Source organism: Rhinatrema bivittatum, chromosome 2 (genome assembly GCF_901001135.1).
Source record: "Rhinatrema bivittatum chromosome 2, aRhiBiv1.1, whole genome shotgun sequence".
Lineage (NCBI taxonomy): Eukaryota > Metazoa > Chordata > Amphibia > Gymnophiona > Rhinatrematidae > Rhinatrema > Rhinatrema bivittatum.
In genome coordinates, this window is record NC_042616.1 from 168,779,067 (window position 1) to 168,801,192 (window position 22,126).

The 22,126-nt window shown below is 42.2% G+C and overlaps 2 protein-coding genes across 8 annotated transcripts in view; one reads left to right on the forward strand and one right to left on the reverse strand.

Moving 5' to 3' along the window:
- Positions 1-22,126, reverse strand: part of LRRD1 (leucine rich repeats and death domain containing 1) — a 105,262-nt gene that overhangs the window by 65,102 nt on the left and 18,034 nt on the right. For 4 of the 7 annotated variants that reach the window (XM_029588853.1, XM_029588850.1, XM_029588851.1 and 1 more), the window contains one exon: positions 1,991-4,030. The exons of 2 other annotated variants lie outside the window; for them this stretch is intronic. In XM_029588853.1, coding sequence (XP_029444713.1) covers positions 1,991-3,613 — 1,623 coding nt within the window. In that variant the 5' untranslated portion in view covers positions 3,614-4,030. Of the gene's footprint in view, positions 1-1,938; positions 4,031-22,126 lie in introns of all 7 variants that reach the window. One more of the 7 variants, XM_029588854.1, reaches the window with a different exon arrangement.
- On the forward strand, positions 2,943-21,106 carry LOC115084246 (nuclear fragile X mental retardation-interacting protein 2-like). The gene is made up of 3 exons (XM_029588857.1): positions 2,943-3,026; positions 18,490-18,580; positions 20,656-21,106. The coding sequence occupies exons 1-3, from the start codon at positions 3,012-3,014 to the stop codon at positions 21,051-21,053; spliced, it is 504 nt and encodes a 167-aa protein (XP_029444717.1). The 5' UTR covers positions 2,943-3,011; the 3' UTR covers positions 21,054-21,106.

A 22,126-nucleotide genomic window follows, 5' to 3' on the forward strand; every position in this document is an offset into this window, starting at 1 on the left:
GGTTAGTTTAGGGCTGCATTGTATATGCTCTAGGAAGCGTTTTAATATAAACATTTTAGGAAAATTTTAAAAACTGAAAATGTGAAAGTGAGGCCTTATTTTATTTTGTGAATTTTATATAACTTGATTTTATATATTTTCTTATTTTTATCTGTATTTGACGTACTTTATTGATGCTGTACACATATGTTTACATTTTTATGTTTTATATGATTTATTTACATATTGCTGTAAACCGGTATGATTGTAATCAGAATATAGATATACAAAATAAATAAATAAATAAATTTACTCTAACATTTATGTCCAAAGATGTTCTTCTGTCTATCTTTCTGCACAAATTATTGTTGTACTTGTGTTTATATCTTCTGTGCTGTCTGCTTATTGTTTAAATTAAATGTTTTTAAAAAAGAACTACAATCATGATAAAATCTGAATAAAACATTTATCATTGCTTTTCAGTTTTGTTACTCAAAATACACGGAATTTTAAAAAAATGGTTTTCTTATAACTCTCTTCTTTCAGCATAGGACCTTAAAATAAAGTTATACTATTTGTGTATTTTCCATATTTTTAAAGTACAGATGACAAACAGCAAGTATCACATGTATCAATTAAACATTTTACTGCTAAGATATTACTTTTAAAATTCTTTAAATCTGCTTCCCTGAGCCCATCAGAGCAGTGTAACACATTATCTCACACAGCATACAATATATTGGTTTGTTTCATGTGTGAGATATGTAATTTGTGGCACCATGTCTAACATAGATCAATGAACTGCAGTGAGTATGAAGTATTTTGTGACTTGCTTGCTAACATAATGTTTCCTAATTTCTGAACAAATACGAGAGAGAGAGAGAGAGAGAGAGAGAGAGAGAGAGAGAGAGAGAGAGAGAGAGAGAGAGAGAGAGAGAGAGAGAGAGAGAGAGAGAGAGAGAGAGAGAGAGAGAGAGAGAGACTAGCTATAATGCCCTCACACTCGATTGGTATTTATATCTCTATGGGAGGCCCACCTAGCACTCGAGGTGAGGTTTAGGTATTAGTGTAGCGGTTAGGGGCCACTTTGACATTGAGAGTGAGACATACGAACAGAACAGTACACTCTTGTGAAGATTTGAGGTCCTTCGGAGTCAGGAAACTCACACAAAGATGAGATTTGTACAGTTTTCTCTCAACCTAGCTTGATGTTATCCAGGTAGAGAGTCCATCAAGCTAGGATGAGAGAACTTTGTTCAAAGACAGCACACTTTGCAATAAATAAGCTATTACCATAAAACACACCCTTCTTTGTATTGCATGCAGTAATTTGATGAATCCTGGCCAATATTTGTTGTTTTCTTATCTAATCCAATTCTGTCTTATAACTTAATTCATTATCTTAAATCTTAAAGTGACAAAACATAAAGTAATGACTCCATCTTAGACTGTGTTCCTGTTTTTCAAGGTTCACCAACAATAAGTTTGACTTTATAAAGCTGTTTTTGTGATGTACTGCTTAATATTTCAAACACATACATTAAATGTAATCCAGTATCTTGCAAGTATTTTGCTACTAAATCACCATTTTAATTCTTTAAGCATATCTCTTGTATTTATCTGAATAGCTTAGAGCTTTTATGTTTTGAAAAATGTTACATGGAATGGGATTTGATTGATTCATAGAGTGAATGTGATGCAATACGTGACCTTACAGTCAAACATGGCCCACTGGTATTCAGTGAGCATAGGGTAATTTGCAACTTGCTCACAACCAGGGCATCCGCAAGGATTCTCAGAAATGTGATAGATCAATTTACAGAAATTCAAACATATTGACTAAATTATATGTATACTTGTGGTTTGTACTTTGAAAATATTACCAGTACATACTTCTTTTAGCTTTCAATTGTCAGTGAAGCCAAATAGCTTTAGAGTGAAGTATTTTAGAACAGATACCTGTACACAGATTCCTCTTATCTTCTTTGTACAAACTATATTCTCTTCCTACCTTCATCCCATTAATTTGGCATATCTTCAAGCTCTCCAGGGATAGTAGTTGACATATTTCAACTGGAAATGAAATCAACTGATTATTGGAAAGGTTGAGATCTTTTAGCCCTTGTAGGTTGTTTATCTCTGGGGGAACACATTGTATCTGATTGTCTGAAAGATCAAGCTTCTGTACATGTTTTACAGTACACAGTTCTTCTGGAAATATGTCAAACTTATTACTGCACAGTATAAGAACTTGGAGAGAATCCATGCTTGAAACATCTGGAGGAACATTACTTATTTCATTATTGCTTATCCCTAAGTAAGCTAGATGGCCAAGTTGGCATATATAGATTGAAAACGATGATAGTTTGTTTCTACTTAATTCTAGATGGTTCAGGTTTATAATGGAAATTATGTCAACAGGTATTTCTGTAATATAATTTTCAGCAAGGTTTAAATACGTAAGAGCAGTCAGAGAACTCAATCCACTTGGAAACTCAGAAAGTTTGTTACAGCTTAGGTCCACCTTAGTTATATGTATGCAATTTTTTATTTCAATTGGAAGACGTATCACTGCATTCCCAGAACACTCTATAACTGAAAGGTTTGTGACTTGTCGGATTTCCTCAGGTAATGTCACCAATAGATTTCTATTTATTCCAAGTTCTCTTAGCTGTTTGCATTTGTAAATCTTCTTCGGAAGCTTTTTGATTTTGTTACCATGGAGATTCAACTGTTTCATCATAGCACAAAAGCAAAGATTCTCTGTAATGCTGGTGAGCAAATTGTTGGTGATACTTAAAATCCTGAGTTGCTGCAGGTTTTCCACTTTATCAGACAGAAATGTTAACTTGTTATCATCTAGTTGGAGCTGTTCTAAACTGGTCAACTGAAATAGCTGCACAGACAGGAAAGTAAGCTTGTTGTTATTCAGTGACAGCTTTCTTAACTTCTTCAGCTCCCTTATTTCTTTCGGTAGACTATGAATTAGGTTTCCTGAAAGACTGAGCTCAATTAACTTTGGAAGAAAGCAGATGGCCTTTGGGAAGGTAAAAATAAGATTGGAATCTAAGTTTAGCACACATAAGTTTTTCAAGTCTACAACAGAGTTTGGTACAGATTTTACACTGTTTCCACTCAGATCTAAAATTTCCAGTGAGACAAGTTTTCCCAACAGAACAGGTAACTGCTCGATGCCATTGTGAGAGGCCAAAAGTTTCCTGATTCTACCTATCTGTGACAACTCATCAGGAAGATATGATATCTGGTTATGGCTTATGTTTAACACAGCCAGTTTAGAAAGAAGATGAAGTTCAGCTGGCAATGATGTCAACTGATTTCCTTCAACAGACAGTAGTTCTAGCTCAGTCAATTTACCCACATCTTTAGGTAAAGTTTTAATTTCATTGTGGTTTAAGATTAAATACTTCAAATGACAGCTAAGAAAATCTTCTGGTATTTGTCTCAATCCTAAATTACTTAAATCAACTGTCAACTGATTCCTAGTTTCTTTGAATAATGTTGTTACTGATATGTTTTCAGTCATTGAAAGATGGCGTGTTGGTATTTCTTGTGAGCTTTTTGTTTCTGTCATTCCTCTTGTTTCATTCATTGAAACCGATTGTGTTTCGGCCATTGAAGGATGATTCAGTAGTGCTTCTTCAGGGATTTATGTCACAGACTTTTTGTCAGTCATTGAAGGGCAGTGATGGTAGTACGTGTGTGGTTTCATTCACTAATATATTTTCAGTTGGTGAAACATATGTTGGTGCATTTGGTGGGCTTTCTGTCACTGAGTTTTGTTTTTCCACTTTTAGTAGTATTAGTTGAAAATTTCTGTTGCTGATATTTTTTAAGTTCTTAATATTTTTTAAGTTAATTCAAAATTGTGCAACAATGCTTCTTCGGCAGTTTTTCTTTCCTTTATCATATGGGCTCCTTGTGACTTGATTCTTTTTGTTTACTTGGCACTGCTATCAAAAATGGTAATAGTTCTTGCATGATAGGTTGATCCACTCATTTTACTGTGGGTTTTTTTGTTACATCTTAGGATCTGAAAATAATCATGCAAAAAAACTGAGTTATGTTTAGTTTCCTATATTGTACAGTCACATTGCAAAACTGCAGGAATGTTCAGTTTTTAACAGGTTAGATCTCTAACCTCATTACCTTAAAATTTTTATCTTAAATAAATTTTCGAAGGGACTTCTGCAGGAAAGTAGTATTTTACCCACAGAAATGGCTCTTTAGAAAACTGTGTGACCAATATATGCATAAAATTCTGCACTTACACACTGTAAGCACATACTTTTACACACATGGGGCAGTCTGGGTGAGAACTTACGTGCATACTTTTTGATTTTATAAAGTATGTGCATAAATTCTCTTGCCAAAACTAGACACACCAAATAACGGGTGTTACTGTGAGTGTGTAGTTTTGCTGGGATAATTTTCAAAGCAGGCTTGTGCACATATTTTCTGACTAACAAATATGCAATACTTCAATACTACTCTTAAAGTGTTTCCCTGATGATACATATCACCTCATATAAATTAAAGCTTCAAGCTGCTAGCCTTATGGCTGTTTTAGGTTTTCCAGGTAATATGTTCATCAATACACCCCTGCTTTTTCGGTCTCCAGAAAATTAATATCTTCAGAAAGGTTTTGCCACACTGGCCCAGTAGCTCAGTAGTAGTGTGCATAAAATACCATGCAAACTGTTTTAAGTTCAATTCCTGAGTTGGGTCTTCTTCCTACATTGGCTGTGGATGGAAACATAAAAATATGATGACAGAAAAAGACCATATGGTCCATCTAGTCTGCCCATCCATCCAATTTAGGTAGCCCTTGCAATTCCCATCACTCACCTTCAGAGTTCCCCTGTATTTATCCTATGAGTTTTTGAATTCAGATACTGTTTTTGTCTCCACCACCTATTCCTGAGCCTACCCCCTTTCACCCTCATCCCGTGACCCCTCATTTTAGAGCCTCTTTTCTTTTGAAAGAGGCTCAACTCCTGGGCATGGAAACCTTTGAAATATGTAAATGTCTATCATATCTCCCCTATCTCACCTTTCCTGCAGAGCTTTCCAAAGTGTGTGTCGCCTGCACTGTGCCGGTGTGTCGCAAGCCCGGTGCACGTGACACGGTATACCGAGGAGAGGTCAGAGGGAGCCAATGCGGCCGCCGGTGGACCTCACCCGAAGAAAAGGTCACGTCGAAATGTGCAGGTGCTCCGCCCCCTTCCTGCCCATGCGGCCCCGGAAGAAAAATGTTGCCGGAGCCGCACAGGCAGGAAGGAGGCGGGGCATCAGCCACGTGCAGAAGAGGAGCAGCGTTGTTGCAGCGGCTTGAGAAGTGGAGGAGGCCTGGTAGCAGGGTCCCCACCGCGGATCGGCCCGAGAAGATGAGGGCCGCTGCAGAGCCCATCCTGCAGCGACCCGTGAAGAGGAGGCCCAGAGGTAAGAGAGAGGCTGAGGGTCCGTAGAGTGTGTGTATGAGATGAGTTGAGAGATTGTGTGCGTGTATGAAATGAGTTGAGAGATTGTGTGTGGGAGTGAGGACCTGAATGTTTGCAGAGACAGCATGTGAGAGTCTGGGTGTGTGAGAGAGACATCATGTGACAGTGAGAGCCTGTGTGTATGAATGATTGTATGAGAGAGAGCATGTGACAGTGAGAGCCTGTGCTTGAGCAAGACGGCATGTGGGAGTGAGAGAGAGCCTGGGTGTGTGAGAGTTAGACAGCATGTGCCAGTGAGAGACTGTGTATGAATGATTGTATGAGAGAGAGCCTGTGTGTGTGTGTGTGTGTGTGAGAGAGAGAGAAAGCATGTGAGAATTACAACCTGACTGTGTGTTTGAGGGAAGAAGATAGATGGAGAGAAAAGAAATAGAAAAAAAGACAATATGAAAGGAATTGGCAAAAAAATAAGAAAGGGGAGGTGGAACAAAAAAGCCTGTGACCAACCGATTAGAAAACTAAGATCAGACAAGAAAGGTAAAAAAAAATAAAATTACTTTTTACTGATTGGCACATGTAATCTTTGGGAATATGCAAGAGTAGCACTTTCTCTATGCGGATCTCACAATGTACGAGATCAGCATGGAGGAAGTGGAAACCCAAGGGCCTGCACAAAGGAGGCAGCAGAATGGGCTTCAGTGCCAGTAACAGCAATCAGCGCCTCCCCAATAGCCATGCGGCATCAGTGACAGTGGCAGCAGAGGAATGAGAGAGGTTCTGAGGTTGCTGGCAAAAGAAAGAGAGGGGGGTCTGCCTTTAGTGTGTGCGTGTGTATGAATGGGAGTCTGCCTGGGGGTGTATGTGTGTGAATGCATGGGTGCCTGCCTGAGGGTGTGTCTGTGTATGAGAATGAATGGGTGTCTTCCTGGGGTTTGTATGTGTGAGAATAGGTGCCTGCCTGTGTGTGGTGTATGTGTGTGTGTGAGAATGAATTGGTGCCTGCCTGGGGGTCTGTGTGTGTGAGAATGAATGTGTGCATGCCTGGGGGATGGTGAGGGAGTTGTGTGAGAATGATTGGGAGCTTGCCTGGGTGTGTGTGTGTTTGTGCGAGAATGATTGGGAGCTTGCCTGGGTGTGTGTGTGTTTGTGCGAGAATGATTAGGAGCTTGCCTGGGTGTGTGTGTGTTTGTGCAAGAATGATTGGGAGCTTGCTTGGGTGTGTGTGTGTTTGTGCGAGAATGATTGGGAGCTTGCCTGTCGGGGTGTGTGTGTTTGTGCGAGAATGATTGGGAGCTTGCCTGGGTGTGTGTGTTTGTGTGAGAATGATTGGGAACTTGCCTGGGTGTGTGTGTGTGTTTGTGTGTATGTGAGGGAGCCAGAGAGAGTTAGAGCATGAGTGTATATGAGAAAATCCAGGGGAGTAAGAGTTTGTGTGGGGGGTGTGTGTGGAGGGGGAGAGAGTGTCTTAGAGCCTGAGAGTGTGTCAGTGTCTGTGAGAGCGAGAGGTTATGGTGGGTATAAGAGCATGAATGTGTATGTATGTGACAGTGTATGTGTGAGAGAGAATGGACATGTGAGTATGTGTGAGAGAGAGAGGATAACCTCCTAATCCACGACAATATCAGGATGACTGGAAATCAAGAGCTCCCACAGACGGGGACAGCAGGGGCTTTTTAAAATCCTTATTAGTTTTAATTGTTGGGTGTTATTGATATATGTGCTGTTTTGAAATATTTTATTGGTGTTTGGGAAATTCTAAAAAATGTATATGATTTTAATTAATAGAAATTCTATTTATCAGTAGTGTTAAAATATTCTTTTATTAGTATGGTTTTACTATTATAACTGATGCTTTATGTTTCTGGATTTTATTTGTTTTATGCGGAATGGTGGTTCTGTTTTTCCATTGTTAATACACCGAGTCTGGCTTCTTGGGGGTTTCCATTTCAGTTTTTGTCTAATTTGTGCGCCTTTATTTTGTATTCTGTATTTGGTGAGGGTCTGTCTCTGCTCTGTGTGTGTGACCATGATGAGAGATTCTGCTAGCATAGGGATCTATAGCAATCTGGTTTGTTTTGTTTCCTCAGTAGGTGGTGTATTGGTATTCTAGGACCCAGTGTAATATTTACTCTTGCTTTTTCACAGGTAGGGTTATTGTTGTTTGAATCCTTGGTGTTATTACTGTTATGTTACAATGGGATTGCAGTATAGATTTTGAGTGTCTTTTTTGCGGGGTTTTGTGTTAGTTTACAATGTGCCTGGCAGTGGAAGTTTGTGCTGCTGTTACTGTGAGGTGACACCAGAATTTGAAAATATCTTTTAGTATGATGCGCTGTAAGAGAAACATCCAAGCTCCATTGTTTGGGGGAATTTCAGTGGATGCACAGAGTTACAGAACTGGAGGTGCAGGATTTATATTGACATTCTGTCCCTTCCTATAAATTCCAGACTTCACTCTCATAGCCATATAGAATTAGTTGAATGAGGCTATCAAATAATTTTATAGTGTGAAACTGGCCAGCTTTTTAAAATTACACAGAAGATCCTTTGGACTTTTTTATTAACACCAAATATTCAAAAGCTGTGTTCATCCCATCAAGCTCATATATCTCATTAAAGAGGTAAATTGAATAACACAAAAACTTTGTTTTATTAATGTTACTCATAAATTATAACAATAACATTAATCTTGGAATATTATATATTTTTAATATAAATGAAAGGTTTTCACAAGATAGGTTGTGTTGTGAAACATATTATGTATATATTTAAGGAAACATACATAAATTGTCGAAATACATTTCGTTCGTTTAACCTTTAACCTCTGGTTTGCTAGTAGACTGAATTACTGTGTCACAAAATTATGTTTGTCTAAAAAGTGTGTCACCAACATGAAAAGTTTGGAAAGCTCTGTACGTATTTAGATCTAAGTCATTCCCCATATGCTTTAGAACAAAGGCCACTGATCATTTTAGTAGCCATCATCTGGACTGACTCCAACCAGTTTATATCCTTTTGAAGGTGCAGTCTCCAGAATTGTATATGGTATTCAAAGGGAGGACTCACCAGGGAACTATACAAGGGCAATATCACCTCCCTTTATCTGCTGACCATTCCTCTCCCTATGCAGCCAAGCATCTTTCTGACTTTTGCTGTCACTTTATCCACCTGTTTGGCCACCTTAAGATCATCAGATACAATCACCCCTGGATCTTGCTCTTCTTTTGTGCTTCGAAGAATTTCACCTCCAATACCATACCTCTCCCTTGGGTTTTTGCAGCCTAAATGCATTACTCTGCATTTTTTAGCATGAAATCTTAGTTACCAGTCTCTAGACCATTCCTTGAGCTTCGCTAGATTCCTTTACAGGTTTTCCACACCTTCCTGGCTGTCTACCCTGTTGTAGATTTTGGTATTATCAGAAAAAAAACAAACCTTCCTGACAATTCTTCCATTATGTTGCTCAAGAAAATGTTTTTATTTTATTTATGTATTAATTATTCTTATATTCCACCACTTCTACATTGTATGAAGGGTGGAGTACACTTTGAAGAACCATATAAAATGACAAAAGCAGCAAAAACAGAACATAATCGCGCACAACTCAATAAAATGCCTCCACAAAAAAACACTGCTCTAAACATTTTTCTAAATGCCTTTACATTTGTTTCCCCGTGAATGTGGACAGGTAGATTGGTCCACAGGACTGGCTCCACATAGGAAAAAGCCCTCTTAGTCTATAGTTCCAACTGAGTTTGTTCCTTGGGAGTGCAGTGCTCCCTGGAACATACTTTTGCAATTTGTCTCCCAAGGAGCTGGGCTCTTCCCCATAACGCAGCTTTTGGAACAAAACTGAAATTTTAAACTGTGTCCATTTTATGGGCAATCAGTGGAGCTCTTTTAAAACCGGACTTTTATGAGCATTACTCAGAATGCTTATCAACAGATGCATAGCAGTGTTCTGTAAAAGTTGAATAGACTTAATCAAATTTTTAGGAAGCCCACACAAAAGGCTATTACAATAGTCAAATTGTCCATGTAATATAGCTTAGAGCACCGTTCTACAAAAAGTCAATAGTCAACAGTTTTTTATTAATTTTAGATTTATTAATTTTATAAATTAAAGAAAGGAATACTCCTTGCTTACAGAAAAAAAAATGATTATTCAATATCACAGAAATGAGAAATAGAAAACTAGGAAAATAAACATAACAAACTCCAAAAGTAAATTATGAAGAGAGAGCAGAAAAATAGGAGACAAAAGGAAATATATAACAAAAGAAACTAGCTAAACATGAGATTCAAGCAGTAGTACCTCTATGTGGATCAATAACTAGATCTACAGGGCTGGAGGAGAGAAAGTTAAAACACTCCTGGAATTAATGAATGACTTGAGATGCTCTGGAAGGAAGAACACAAGGCATTCACTACAATATCTAATAACAAATTTACAAGGATATTTAAGGACAAAGGAACACCCTAAGGAAATAGTCTTAGACCTAAGAGCAAGAAAATATTTCCTTCTCTCTTGTGTGGAAAGAGCAAAATTGGGAAAAATAAGAATCATCTATCCATGAAACGGAGGAAATATTCCTAAAAACTCTTTCCATCACCTCACTCAGAAATGAAAGAAACAAGCAATGTGGAGCACTCAATAATCTCAGCACTTAAATTCTCAAGAAAATCTGTCAAATGTTCAATAACATTAGGTGATTGAGCAAACAGACTGCTGAGAGCTCACTTTGTTAACAAATGGAAGTAAATACACTTTATTTATGGTGGGAACCTTATCAGAATCGAAATTAAGAGTCTCAAAAAATATTTCCTCAAAGTATGGTAGGGATTTTCACCCAATACACCTTAGAGAAATTCAAAAATCATAAATTCAGAAGTCTGATACAGTTCTCATGGAATTCAGCCCTGCAAGAAAGATTATTCCATTCCTTAACCACTGTGGAGTTAAAGGCCTGTAGATTTCCAATCGCAGTCTCCATAGCCAAGATCTTGGATTTAATTTCACCAAGCTGGGAATCATAATTGATCCCCATAGTATCCACCTTGCTAGAAAGGAGATCGATCTTTGTGTTGCAAACCTTCCATGAGCTATCAAAGCCTACCATCAGATCCCAAACTGCATCTAGCATGACAACCTCCAGCTTTGCTAGTAACTGTAGAGACTCATGTAAACTAACCTCCAGTGATAAAATTACTGTTCAATACTTTCTATATCCAATATTATCTCCAATACAATGATCATTATCAGGAAATCCTTCTTATATATTAGACCTCATAATAGGCTCTATCAACATGTATCTGCCTTCTTAGCCTTTTCAATAATCATAGGTCCAATCATAGTAATTTTTTCAAATTTTTCTTTTTGCACATAAAACATTAGAACATCCTATAGATGCTAATATAAAAACTTTCATGGACTTAATACTATTTAATCTACAGCAAGCAGAGCAATGTTTTCTGAGCAAGCACTATGAGAACTTCAAACTAGGGCTTGGATTTATCAAAATGCACTAAATATCACATGTGATAGGGAAAGGGGTGTGTTTTATGGTAAAAGGCAGTTTATTGCAATAATACCTATGCAAAGTGCTATCTTAGCACAAATTGCGATAACTTTTTTGCACATCTCTCTCTCTCTCGGCCTTGGCTGGCTCTCCAGGAACAGCATGTGCAAAAAACATCACAAAAATGATAAAGCCCTATCGCATGGCTTTACATAAATGAAAAAGGTGTAGTTAAAGTTGTGCAATACGGCTTCACAAAACTGTGAGCCCAGCCCACTTGGCCAAAATTCCTACCCCAATATCCTCCCCTTTTTCTCATTTGCATCGCACCAAACGTTATGGTGCTTTCGCATGCATTAAAGACTTTTTTTTTCATGCAAAAACACCATATAGCACTTTGATAAATGACCCCCTCAGGATAGATCCAGTAATGGCCCGCAGCGCGGGGTATGCCGAGGATCAGCGTGTAGTATTTCAGAGAGGTGCAGAGGGTCAGCAGAGCGAAGTAGATGATGGTACTTACTCCGGAGTGTAGAAGGGTAGCTGGGATGAGCATGGTAGTGGCCTGAGGCACGGGGTAAACCGCGGTTCCATCAGCTAGATGGTTGAAGCAATAGTAGAACTCACAAGGCTGAACTAGCGGTGTCCTGGATAAGGATGACAGGAATCTCCAGACAGGAAGGCCCTCAGAGGAGTGGATAGCCAGAACGTAATAAGGCCCCCGAGGAGCGGGTACCTAAGGTGTTCTAATTCAGGAAGCAGTTCACGTAGTGAAGCGAAGCGTCTCCAAATGGAGTGGAATAAGCAGGAAACAAGTCCTTGCTAACTCGTAGGTAGCTTGGTCTGGATGGGTTAAATGCTTCTGGTGGATGACGTCATGCGGAGGGGACGCCCCCGAGGTTCCCACCATGACATGGATAAGAGAGGGGCTGGCGCGCCTGCCCTAAGTAATCCCCGACTCAAGATGGCGGACAGGGTTGCCCACGTTGTCTTGGGGATGCCAAGGAAGGCGGTGATTGCAGGCTGAGGCTGCCATGGCCTTGAGAATCGCTGTAGCAGGGAAAAGAGAGATGAGCAGCAAAGGTCGTAGCTGTCTGCGACCGACGGACGCAACAGTTAAAATTCTTATTACCTCCAGCAGAATGCCTCACACCGAGTGCAAAGCGAAGGTACGGGATACTTCTGCCTCCTCTCCCTTGCCGGAGTCGTCTCAGCCGAGGATTGAGTCCTTCTTCGCGATGCCATCGGAGCCAGTGACAGTGGAGAAAGCCGCTGTGGACACTGACACGGAGCAGATGTCTGCGCTACTGGCCGAAACGATATCCTTAAGTCCCAGCGCACCGAGAACTCCCTCTCCACCCCAATCTATGAGCATTTCAACAGCCATTGTGGGCCCCAGAGAGGAGGAGAAAAGAAAATTGATGTTTGAAACCTCTGTTGAAGGCAGTAGAACAGATATACCAGGTAATGCTGGGTTTCTATTGTCGGTGAGGCCCACTCCATATATTACAACCAGGGACTCTGTTATTTTGGAAGGAGCTAACAATTTGGGGACGATAGGTATGAGCCAGGCAGGAGAGGGTGAAGTGGAGCCCAGGACCACCACGGTTACCTTATCCCTCCTGGTGAAGCCAGCGGTGATCACCATGGAGTCCTTATGGTCTGCTTTAAAGTCATTGGAAACTGCAATTTCAAATCTGACTAAAATTACCCTTGATTCAAATCATCGTTTCCTTAATACTGAAAATACAATTTCCTTACAAAATACAAAGTTGGAGCAATTGGAATCTCGGGTCGATAAAGTGGAATCCCTTCAGCATAAATTTGTTTGATCGGATATTGTGATTGCAAAGAAATTGGAAAATATTGAAAATTCTTTGAAATTTCTGAATCTACAGGTTCTCAATTTCCCTATGTGAAATTGATTTCATCATATGAGATGTTTAAAACCTATCTTATTCATATTTTGAAAATGTCATCTGAAGCGTTACCAGTGATCTCAAAGATATATTTTCTTCCTTTTAAGGAAGATATTCCAAGTAGGGATCAGCTAGAAGATGTGTCATTAAACCTGACGGAAGTATTGGAGTCATCAATAAATACTGCAATAATAAAAAGAGCGACGCTTTTAGTATCTTTTGCTCTTCCAACTGATTGTGATATGGTATTACGTTTGTTTATGTGTAATCGTTTATTACAGTTTCACGGCAAAAAAATATGGATGTATCCAGATTTATCCAGAGCTTCTCAAGAAAGGAGGAAGACATTTCTTACTATGTGACCAGAGGTATTAAGCAGAGGCGGCAAGTTCCTTCTGAAATATCCTTGTAAGTGTGTGATGAATTACTCAAATCTTAAATACATCTTTTTGAACCATCGCAACTTCGTTCGTTCCTGGACACACATACCCAAGAGGCTCCTGTATTGGGTTTGGAAGATGGATAATGTACCTCTGATGGATCTCGAACTTTTCAATTGAAATAAAACTTTGTTTTTCTTTTCCTTCATAACCGCTTAGTTACACCTTCTCTCCCAAAATTACTTAAAATTATCAGATAAAGAATGCAATTTCTTATTGCTAATTTAATTTGATTTTTTCTGTGTTATCTGTATTTGTGCAACAGGTATTTCATTTGAAAATGCTTTAAAATAAAAAATTATAAAAAAAAATATGGCCATCCTCCATATTATAACAGATATAATATTATAACAGATATAACAGATATAATATCTGAATCGGACACTGAATTTGAAGCTCAGGAAATCCTAGATTCTAGGAGGTGTTGTAGTTGTCTGGAATCCCTCATTTCTTGAAAGAATTTCAGTTCTGTGGGAAACTGCATCCATTCTTCAAGCCCTCCAAATGGTAAAGGACTTCCCATCAACAGTTCCTCCAGAAACCCAAGCCTTGAAGCCTCAAGAGGGGATCACTGTAATGTTTGCCGGTCACAGGGTGATCCTGCAACTGGCAGCACTCACTCCAGGATGCAGACTGCCTCTGAAGTGGAGAGAACACCACCATTAACATCCCCACTCCTTGGGCTTCCCTAGACACAGTGCCCTTTGTAGTCCCTGTGGCAGGAAACAGCCTGGCTGGTGCACTCTGATAACAGAAAGAAAGGGAGTGTGCATGTGTGTTTCAATATTTTTTAGAGTTTAGAACATGTTTTTTAATTTTAATGAGTTTTTAATTATTGGATGTCATTCTGTTTGTCAGTTATTTTGAAATATTCTTTATAATAGTATGGTTTTATTATTATTGATGTTTTATTTTGCTTTATTTTATTGTTTGATATTTTATGAAGAATGGGAATGTTTCTGTTTTTCCATTATTGTGCTGCATATAGGGCTGGATTTTAAATGCCCTGCGTGCTGGCGCGCCTATTTTGCATAGGCTGCCGGTGCGCGCACAGCGTGCGTCCCGGGGCTTCGTGAAAGGGGCGGGGAGGGGGCAGGACCGGGGGTCAGGGGGCGGTTCGGGGTGGGACCGGGGGCGTGGCGCCAGCCCGGAGGTGTGGTCGAGGCCTCCGGACCAGCCCCTGGGTTGGGTGATGGCGCGCCAGAAGCCTGCTGGCGCGCTCAGATTTACGCCTACCAGGCGTAAATCTGGCAACAAAGGTAGGGGAGGGGTTTAGATAGGGCCGGGGGGGGAGGGGGTTAGGTAGGGGAAGGGAGGGGAAGGTGGGGGGAGGGCAAAGGAAAGTTCCCTCCGAGGGAGGGAACAGGCTGCGCGCGCCGACCCCAGCGTACTTTTGTTCGCGCCTGGTGCGCGAACAAAAGTACGCGCTCATGCAAAATTATAAAATCTACCCCATAGAGTCTAGTGTTGTGGTTTCCAGTTCAGTTTTTGTTGGCACATTTTTAATTTTTACTTTATGGTCTCTTTATTCTGAATTTGGTGAAAGTCTGTCTGTATTCTAAATGTGTAACAGTGAGGTATTCTGTTAGTATGTAGTTTCTGTTTAGGGATCTACAGCAGCCTAGCTTTTTCTGTTTTCCTAATAGGAGATGTATTGGTGTTTTAAGGCCTGGTATAATATTTACAGCATTACCTTTTTATAGATAGTTGTTATGGATTGAATGCTGGTAGTTAGTAGTGTTTTGGTATGAGAGGTTTACTATATTATAATTGCAATTCAGTTTACTCATGGCTTTCTGCATGCCTAGCCCACACCCAACACACATTACAATAGGCCTGATACCATATTGGTTCCACGTGACTTTGCACTTTTTAGCAGGGTTTTTACATACATTATTATAAGTGGTATTTTTACCTCAGAAAACTGTACTTTGAATGTCCTTTTTCATGTAAAATCTATTAATATAAATGTACAATTTTTAATTGTGTGTGTGTGTGTTGGTTGGGCCAGAGAGAGGAGGTCGAGGTTGGGACCGGTGGGGGGGGGGGGGGGGCACAAAATTGAAGATTTGCCTAAGGCGCTTAATACCCTTGCACCAGCCCTGTTACAATGTTACAATAGGCCTAATAATGCAATGGGAGGTCAGTCCACACTCCATATATAATAGAAAAATAAACGAGTACAGAAAAGTATGTCCTTACACTTTCATCAAATTTTCATATTTATTCAGAGGAACTCCATCATTCTTAATTGACACAATAGGCCTAATGCCATATGGGTTCCATGTGTCTTTTGTATCTACGGGAGAGAGGATTGAGAGAGCGAGACCGGGGCAGGAGAGGTGGGTGGGTGGGCGGGCAGCGGGTGTGAGAGGGAAGAGGGGTCTTAGAGAGTGAGATTACTGGTGACTTGGAGAGGTGTGGGATGAGAGTGGAGAGGGGCCTGACTGTTAGGACGGTGGACCCTTGGGCCGGCTGAGACAGATGGTGTTTGCACTGTGGGCTGCCCACAGTAGATGTTGCAGCCGGGAGGCGGCGGAGGAGAGGTATTCCTGAGAAGACTTCACCACTGGAAGCCCAAGATCCCCCCCAGAAGGAGCCCACAGGGATCCGGTCCTCTTGGACTTAGGTGTGATCCTCTGCAGCCGAGGACCAGAAGAGACTTCACCCTCGGAAGCCCGCGGTCCCCCCGGGAGGAGCCCGTGAGGACCCGAGCCGCTGGGACTTAGGCAAAACCTCCAGGCGAGTGAAACGCAGGATACCTGACGAAGAGAAGAGGGCTGAAGCTGAAGCTGGAGTCCACGGACGAGCCAAGGTTGGAAGCCAGAAATCAGATGCCAAAGACGAAGCCAGGAGCGGAAGCTGAAGCCGGAGTCGGTGGACAAAGCTTTTTAAATGTGATTCCTGAACAAATATTATATCCGCTTTTAACACTCCCATTTCTTTAAAGAAAGAGTGCCATTTAAACGGAGAGTTGAGTCCCTTAACATTAAGGGATACCAAACGAAATGTGGTCATAGGAAAAATATAGAACACCCGTGACATAAAAATACACCCCCTGGCGGGGGAGGCCCGAATCGCTCTATTGGATGGTGCAGCAAAAACCCTCCATACAGCCCAGGCTCCAGGACAATATAGTATAAAGTGTTGTTCACCTTGACTTGTACAATATGTACCCTACATGATGCAATAGGGATAGACATGTGCATGGCCCACAATTTAACAAAAATCTTCCCCCTTCCCCACCCCACCTCCCTCCCCTACCCCGGAATCTGCTACCGGTACTTAGCAGATCAAAATAGCTAATAAGCTGGGAGGAAAAGAAAATAACATCATCCCATGAGCGCCAATTAGCCTTAGTAGTATCATCTCAACTGGCGACTGAAATAAAACATAGAACTAACATTTATGGAACTGGTATTTGAAGTTGCATTGAATCAGATTGTCCAAACATGAGAAGGACCATATCTGATCGTAAGATTAAGCAAGCTGTTAGCAAAGCTCAGTTAAGAACAGTCAGGTAGATTCAACTGGTGGCTTCTGAGTGTCTGAGTGCCTTTTTAGCCAGCTATTTCTGGCCCCAGCGAGTTGCCACTTTGGTCGTATGTCTCTGGAGGTAAAGCGCATGGTATTTGCCACCGGTGCATCTTGGAGGATAAACCCCCGGTCTTTTAGCTGGATCACTGCATCTGCGGCCTTGAATATTCGTGCAGATACGCCCTCCCATGTGTAGGAAAGGCCAAATGGATGGAGCCATCTATATTTAATACCTGCCTTACGAAGAAAGGCTGTGGCGTCCTTCAGTTCCTGTCTGTTCTGAAGAGTGGCTTGAGAGAGGTCCGCATATACTGAAATATCTTGATTTTCCCAGATCCAACGCATTTGCTTTCTGGCTTGAGTGGCTATCTTCTCCTTCAGTGTATAATTGTGGAAACACACGATAATGTCCCTTGCCTGATTGTTGTTGGGGGTTCGCAGGGCCCTATGAGCCCTATTGAGCTTTATAGTAAACGGTAGCTCCTCCTGTGGGCTCTTGCTGCTTTGAAGAAGGAAGGTACAGAAACACTGAATGAGAGCTACGCAGTCACCATTTTTCGGCATTTCAGCAAAACCACGAAAGCGGAGGTTCCCCCTCCGCGCACGATTTTCTAAATCAGCCAGTTTTGCCTGAATGGCCCGATGATCATCTTGCAGATCTGAGTAAGCCTCCTGAAGTTGTTTAGTAGATTCAGCTTGAGCATCTACCCGGTTATCGATATCGTCTACCCGGCGGCCTAGGGTAGCCATCTCCTCTTGAAATTCCCCCAACATCTCTTGCACCTCTTTCTTGTGTGCCTTGAGGTCTTTGCGAAGGACTCCAAACCACTCACGAAATGCAGAGCGGGTCGGCACTGTATCATCTTGAGCGGGAAGAGTGTCCTCAGCATCGGAACCGCCATCTTGTGCAGGCTCCTCCACCGGGTGCACTAATGCGTCGCGGCCCCACTCTTCAGCTTTCTTATAAGAGAAGCTTTGAAAATCGACTGATTTCCTCTTGGCTGCCATACCGATAATATCAAAAGTTAAAACGTGCATTGTTAGGAAAGTGCGTGGCCGGTTCAGTCCCAGATATCTTAATTTTTATTCGGCTTAAAGAGGAGCTCACGGTTTAAGCGGCCATTCAGCCCGATGACGTCACTTCCTCCGTCATGGATGATTTTCTGGTTAGCTCTTGGGATGATCTTGACAGGATGACCGCTCCAGGGCAGAGTCATTGTTATGTTCTCATTTTTCAAATTGTAGACTGTCTCACAGTGCAACAGACGGGACCTGAAGTGCCTATAAATTGTTTTGTCACCATGTCCAGGCAGATGAGCATCAATTATTGTTTTTGGTAGCTCCTCAATTAAACCAGTGAATCCATGTAAAAAGTAATACATATTTTATTTTTTGTTTAGATATTTTTTTATGTATTATATACAACACAGTAAAACATTTATAGCTGAAAAGTAAAACAGTTATAGCTGAAAAGAAAAAAATAGGAAATATTCAAAACGTAGTTTTACAATAGTGCTTGTTGGTATTCTCTGGCATAAAAACATACAAAATATCAATCTATGGTCAATCCAGCACCCTGTCTACAACAGTGGAGAATTCAGGTACCAATGCTTTTTTTTCTAATTGTACTCGCCAGGTGGAGGCATTGAAGAAGAGGGCCCAGAAGCTTAGGTGGGAGGAACGCAAGTGGCTCCAGGCCCTCCACGTCTGGCGTGGCCCACCAGATGGTGAGTGTATTTGGATTCAAAGCTGATTATGGAAAGTGAAAACAGCATTCAACAAAAAAAAAGCTTAGGCCATTGAAATAATTAATATAAATTCCTATGTGTTGAACAGTACTTCATTCTCAAATATCAGGGCACATTGATGTATATATCAAAAAATGTTGGTTGGCTGGATGTGTAGGGTTCTTAGAAAAATTACCACATGTGCAGCAAGTTATACAAGGATGCCAATAAGGTATAGGGCAAAATTGTAATTGTTAATCACGTAGCATACGACTCCTTTTTTGGAGTAAATTAAAACAATGTCGTCCAGTAACAGTGAAACTGTATTTAACTTATGTTTTTAATGTAAAGCACAGTGAACATTAATATAAATTGTTGGAAGCTTGTGGTCTAAGTTATATAAGGTAAATAATAAAAAATAGTTACTCCCGCCAATTACCGGTTAGCTAGAAAGTGAGTTTGTCTCTATCCGTAGTGTACAATTGATAAATCTTGATCACTTATTCCCCAGTGACCTACTTTTACTACCCCATCCCCTCCATGTACTATTTGTGACACTTTCAGGTCTATCCAGTACCGAGCGGTAGGAAGAGCTGCGTTAGTGCCTGTGGCACCCGCGGTTGCCGCATGCACAGTGCAGCTCACCTATCGCTCGATCCTGAACACTAATTTTATGTTAATGTAAACCGCGTCCGTGAAGCCTTAGGCCCGCGCAACCCATTTTACAGGATAGAGCGCCTATACAGTATCCTGGGTGCGCGGGCCTAACGCTTCACGCCACGCTGGTATCTGTCATTTCAAATGTCATTTGAAATGACAGATACCAGGAAGTCGGGACTGCCAGTACCCCCTCCCCTCCTCCCGAAGCAGGGCGCGAAAAGCAGCCTTGCTCCGGGAGGAGGGGAGAAGAGACACTGACATCGGCGAAGCAAAAAAAAATAAAACGAAAAAAGCAAAAGCTAAAAGTAAGTTGCTTCGCCGCTGTCAGTGTCTGTTCTCCCCTCCTCCCGGAGCAGGGCGCGAAAAGCAGCCTTGCTCCGGGAGGAGGGGAGAATAGACACTGACAGCGGCGAAGCGAAAAAAAACCAAAAGCAATTTTGGTTTTTTTTTCCCAAAAGCGACAATTTTGGTTTTTTTCCAAAGGCGACTTACTTTTGGGATCTGTCAAGATCCCAAAAGTCGCTTTTGGACACCTGCACAACTTACTTTTTTTGCAGCCATCAGCAGGAACACATGGCGATCGTGGCTCCCGTAGCTCCTCCCGACGAAGATGGCCGCCTGCACGGGGGAAAGCGTGCAATTGTACGCTTTCCCCCGTGCAGGCAGCCATCTTCGTCGGGAGGAGCTATGGGAGCCACGATCGTGTTCCTGCTGATGGCTGCAAAAAAGTAAGTTGTGCAGGCGCCGCTTCCCTCCTCCCGGAGCAAGGCTGCTTTTCGCGCCCTGCTCCGGGAGGAGGGAAGAGTGAAGCGGCGAAGCAAAAAAAAAGCAAAAAAACCAAAAGCAAAAAGTAAGTCGCTTCGCCGCTTCCCTCCTCCCGGAGCAAGGCTGCTTTTCGCGCCCTGCTCCGGGAGGAGGGAAGAGTGAAGCGGCGAAGCGACTTTTACTTTTTGCTTTTGGTTTTTTCGCTTTTTTTTTTTTTTTTGCTTCGGGAGGAGGGGAGAGGACTGGGGCTGCCCCGGAGACCAGCACCCATGATCGCGGCCGGGGCAGGTGAGCGGGGGCTGGGGGAAAGCTTGCCACCTACCCTTACCCCTGCCTCTACCGCAGGGGTCAGGGTAGGCGGTAAGTTAGCAGGTTAAACGCGCGACAAAACAGCAGGGAAAGAGAGCGATAGTCGGGGCGCGGGTTACGGGATGCTAGGGAATAGCTAATTCGCTCGTTTGCATGCAATATGCATGCCGCGTGCGGAAGGGGTTGGCCGGGGATTTTAGGACGCGGTAGGAGTAGGTTAAAGGGGATTCGGGATCGCAGGAAGGGATAACGCGGCCGGAAAGTGAGTAAAACGCGGCTTAGGAGCAGGGTAAACGCGGCCGCACTTTACAGGATAGACCTGTTTGATATTATCATTTCAGATATCAGCAGCACATCAGAAGAGGAAGAGGAGGGAGGACGGCCGGCAGCTCCCCCCCACCACCACCTCCACCATCTCCCTTGCCGCCAATGGCGCAGGCCCTACCACCACAACCACTGGAAGAAGCACCACCACTTCCACCTCTACCACCACCTCGGGAAGCCAAAGGTGTGGTACTGCCACACCCATGTGGTCCAGTTTCTCCTGCTCCTGTGTCCCTGGCGGCTGAGGAGGTCATCGTCATTGACGACAAGAAAGGGCTCTCCGGAGAAGCAGCATCTGCAGCTCAACAGTTCCGAGAGACAGACACAGCACCCAAGGAAGGGTCATGGGAGGAAGGCATGCCTTCTCCCATCAAGGTACACTTTGATACTGTGCTGGCTCTACAGGTCCAGTTGAGCCAGAGTCTGGGCTCCAAGGAAGGACTCATGATACAGATGGTGGCCAACTTGGCGGACCTGAGGCATGGCCAGGAGCAAGTGATTGAGCTGCTCTGAGTATTTGCTGGAGCTTAATCCCCACCAAGCCGGCCACCATATCCCCGTCAGTGATGCTCCTCCTCGCCCCCCAGGGACCCCATCCCCATCCCCTCCTACCAGTTTAAAATTGTTTTCATTCAGTTTAATATAATTTCCATTTACAAAATATATATTTTGATTTAAATGGTTTGAGGTTGTCAGTGAATGATTGTATTTGCGTGAGTGAACGCCTACTGCCATTGAAATTTCGCTGCACAATCGAGACGAAGGAGAAGGAAGAGATACTGAGAAAGGGAAGGTGATGATTCTGATGCCAGTAGGGGATGGGGATGGCAAAGGGAAGAAGAAGATGATACCAGGGGAGAGACATGATTATAATGCTGGGTGAAGAGAGAAGGGAAATGGTAATGATGCCACGTGGCAGACAAGAACGAAGATAAGTGAAAGTGTTGATGGGGAAGTGGGTGTTGAGCCACAATGAAGTGGACCCTGTGGCGAGTGTGCCACAAAAGCTAAAAGTTAGGCGAAGCAGTGCTGTAGAGTATTTACTTTTGCTCTTGACCAAGACGATCCCCTTGGTCCTCACTGACCTTGCCCTCGTACAAAGCAAGGCTGAAATCTGCCCTCTGTCTAAACCTTAGTCCATAAATAAGAGATGTAATGCATAGCTTACACACAACTAAAAACTTTTATTAAGCAAACAGAAGAAAATTCATGGTTGGATCATAGATTGCACCACACTGGCTACATCTTTGACAGCACTGATTAGTTCACCCATCAGGCGAGACTTTATTGCCACTGCCACTGCATTTTCTGTATGAATTTTCTGGAGTTCCAAGTGTACAGACTCCCAACCTTGGGTGACAGACTTGTCATGATGCTTCAGATTTGACATCAGGCCAGCCACGAAATCAGTGCCCATCCCCTCCATGGCAAAGACTGCCTCTCCCAAGTCATCCAATTCTGTTGCCTCAGCTCCCAGAGTTTCAGGGA

What these genes read in the sequence shown, in the direction of transcription:
- LOC115084246 (XM_029588857.1), top strand. An exon ending in CTGGCGTGGCCCACCAGATG is followed by an intron (nt 18,581 to 20,655) that starts GTGAGTGTATTT and finishes TTATCATTTCAG; the next exon opens with ATATCAGCAGCACATCAGAA.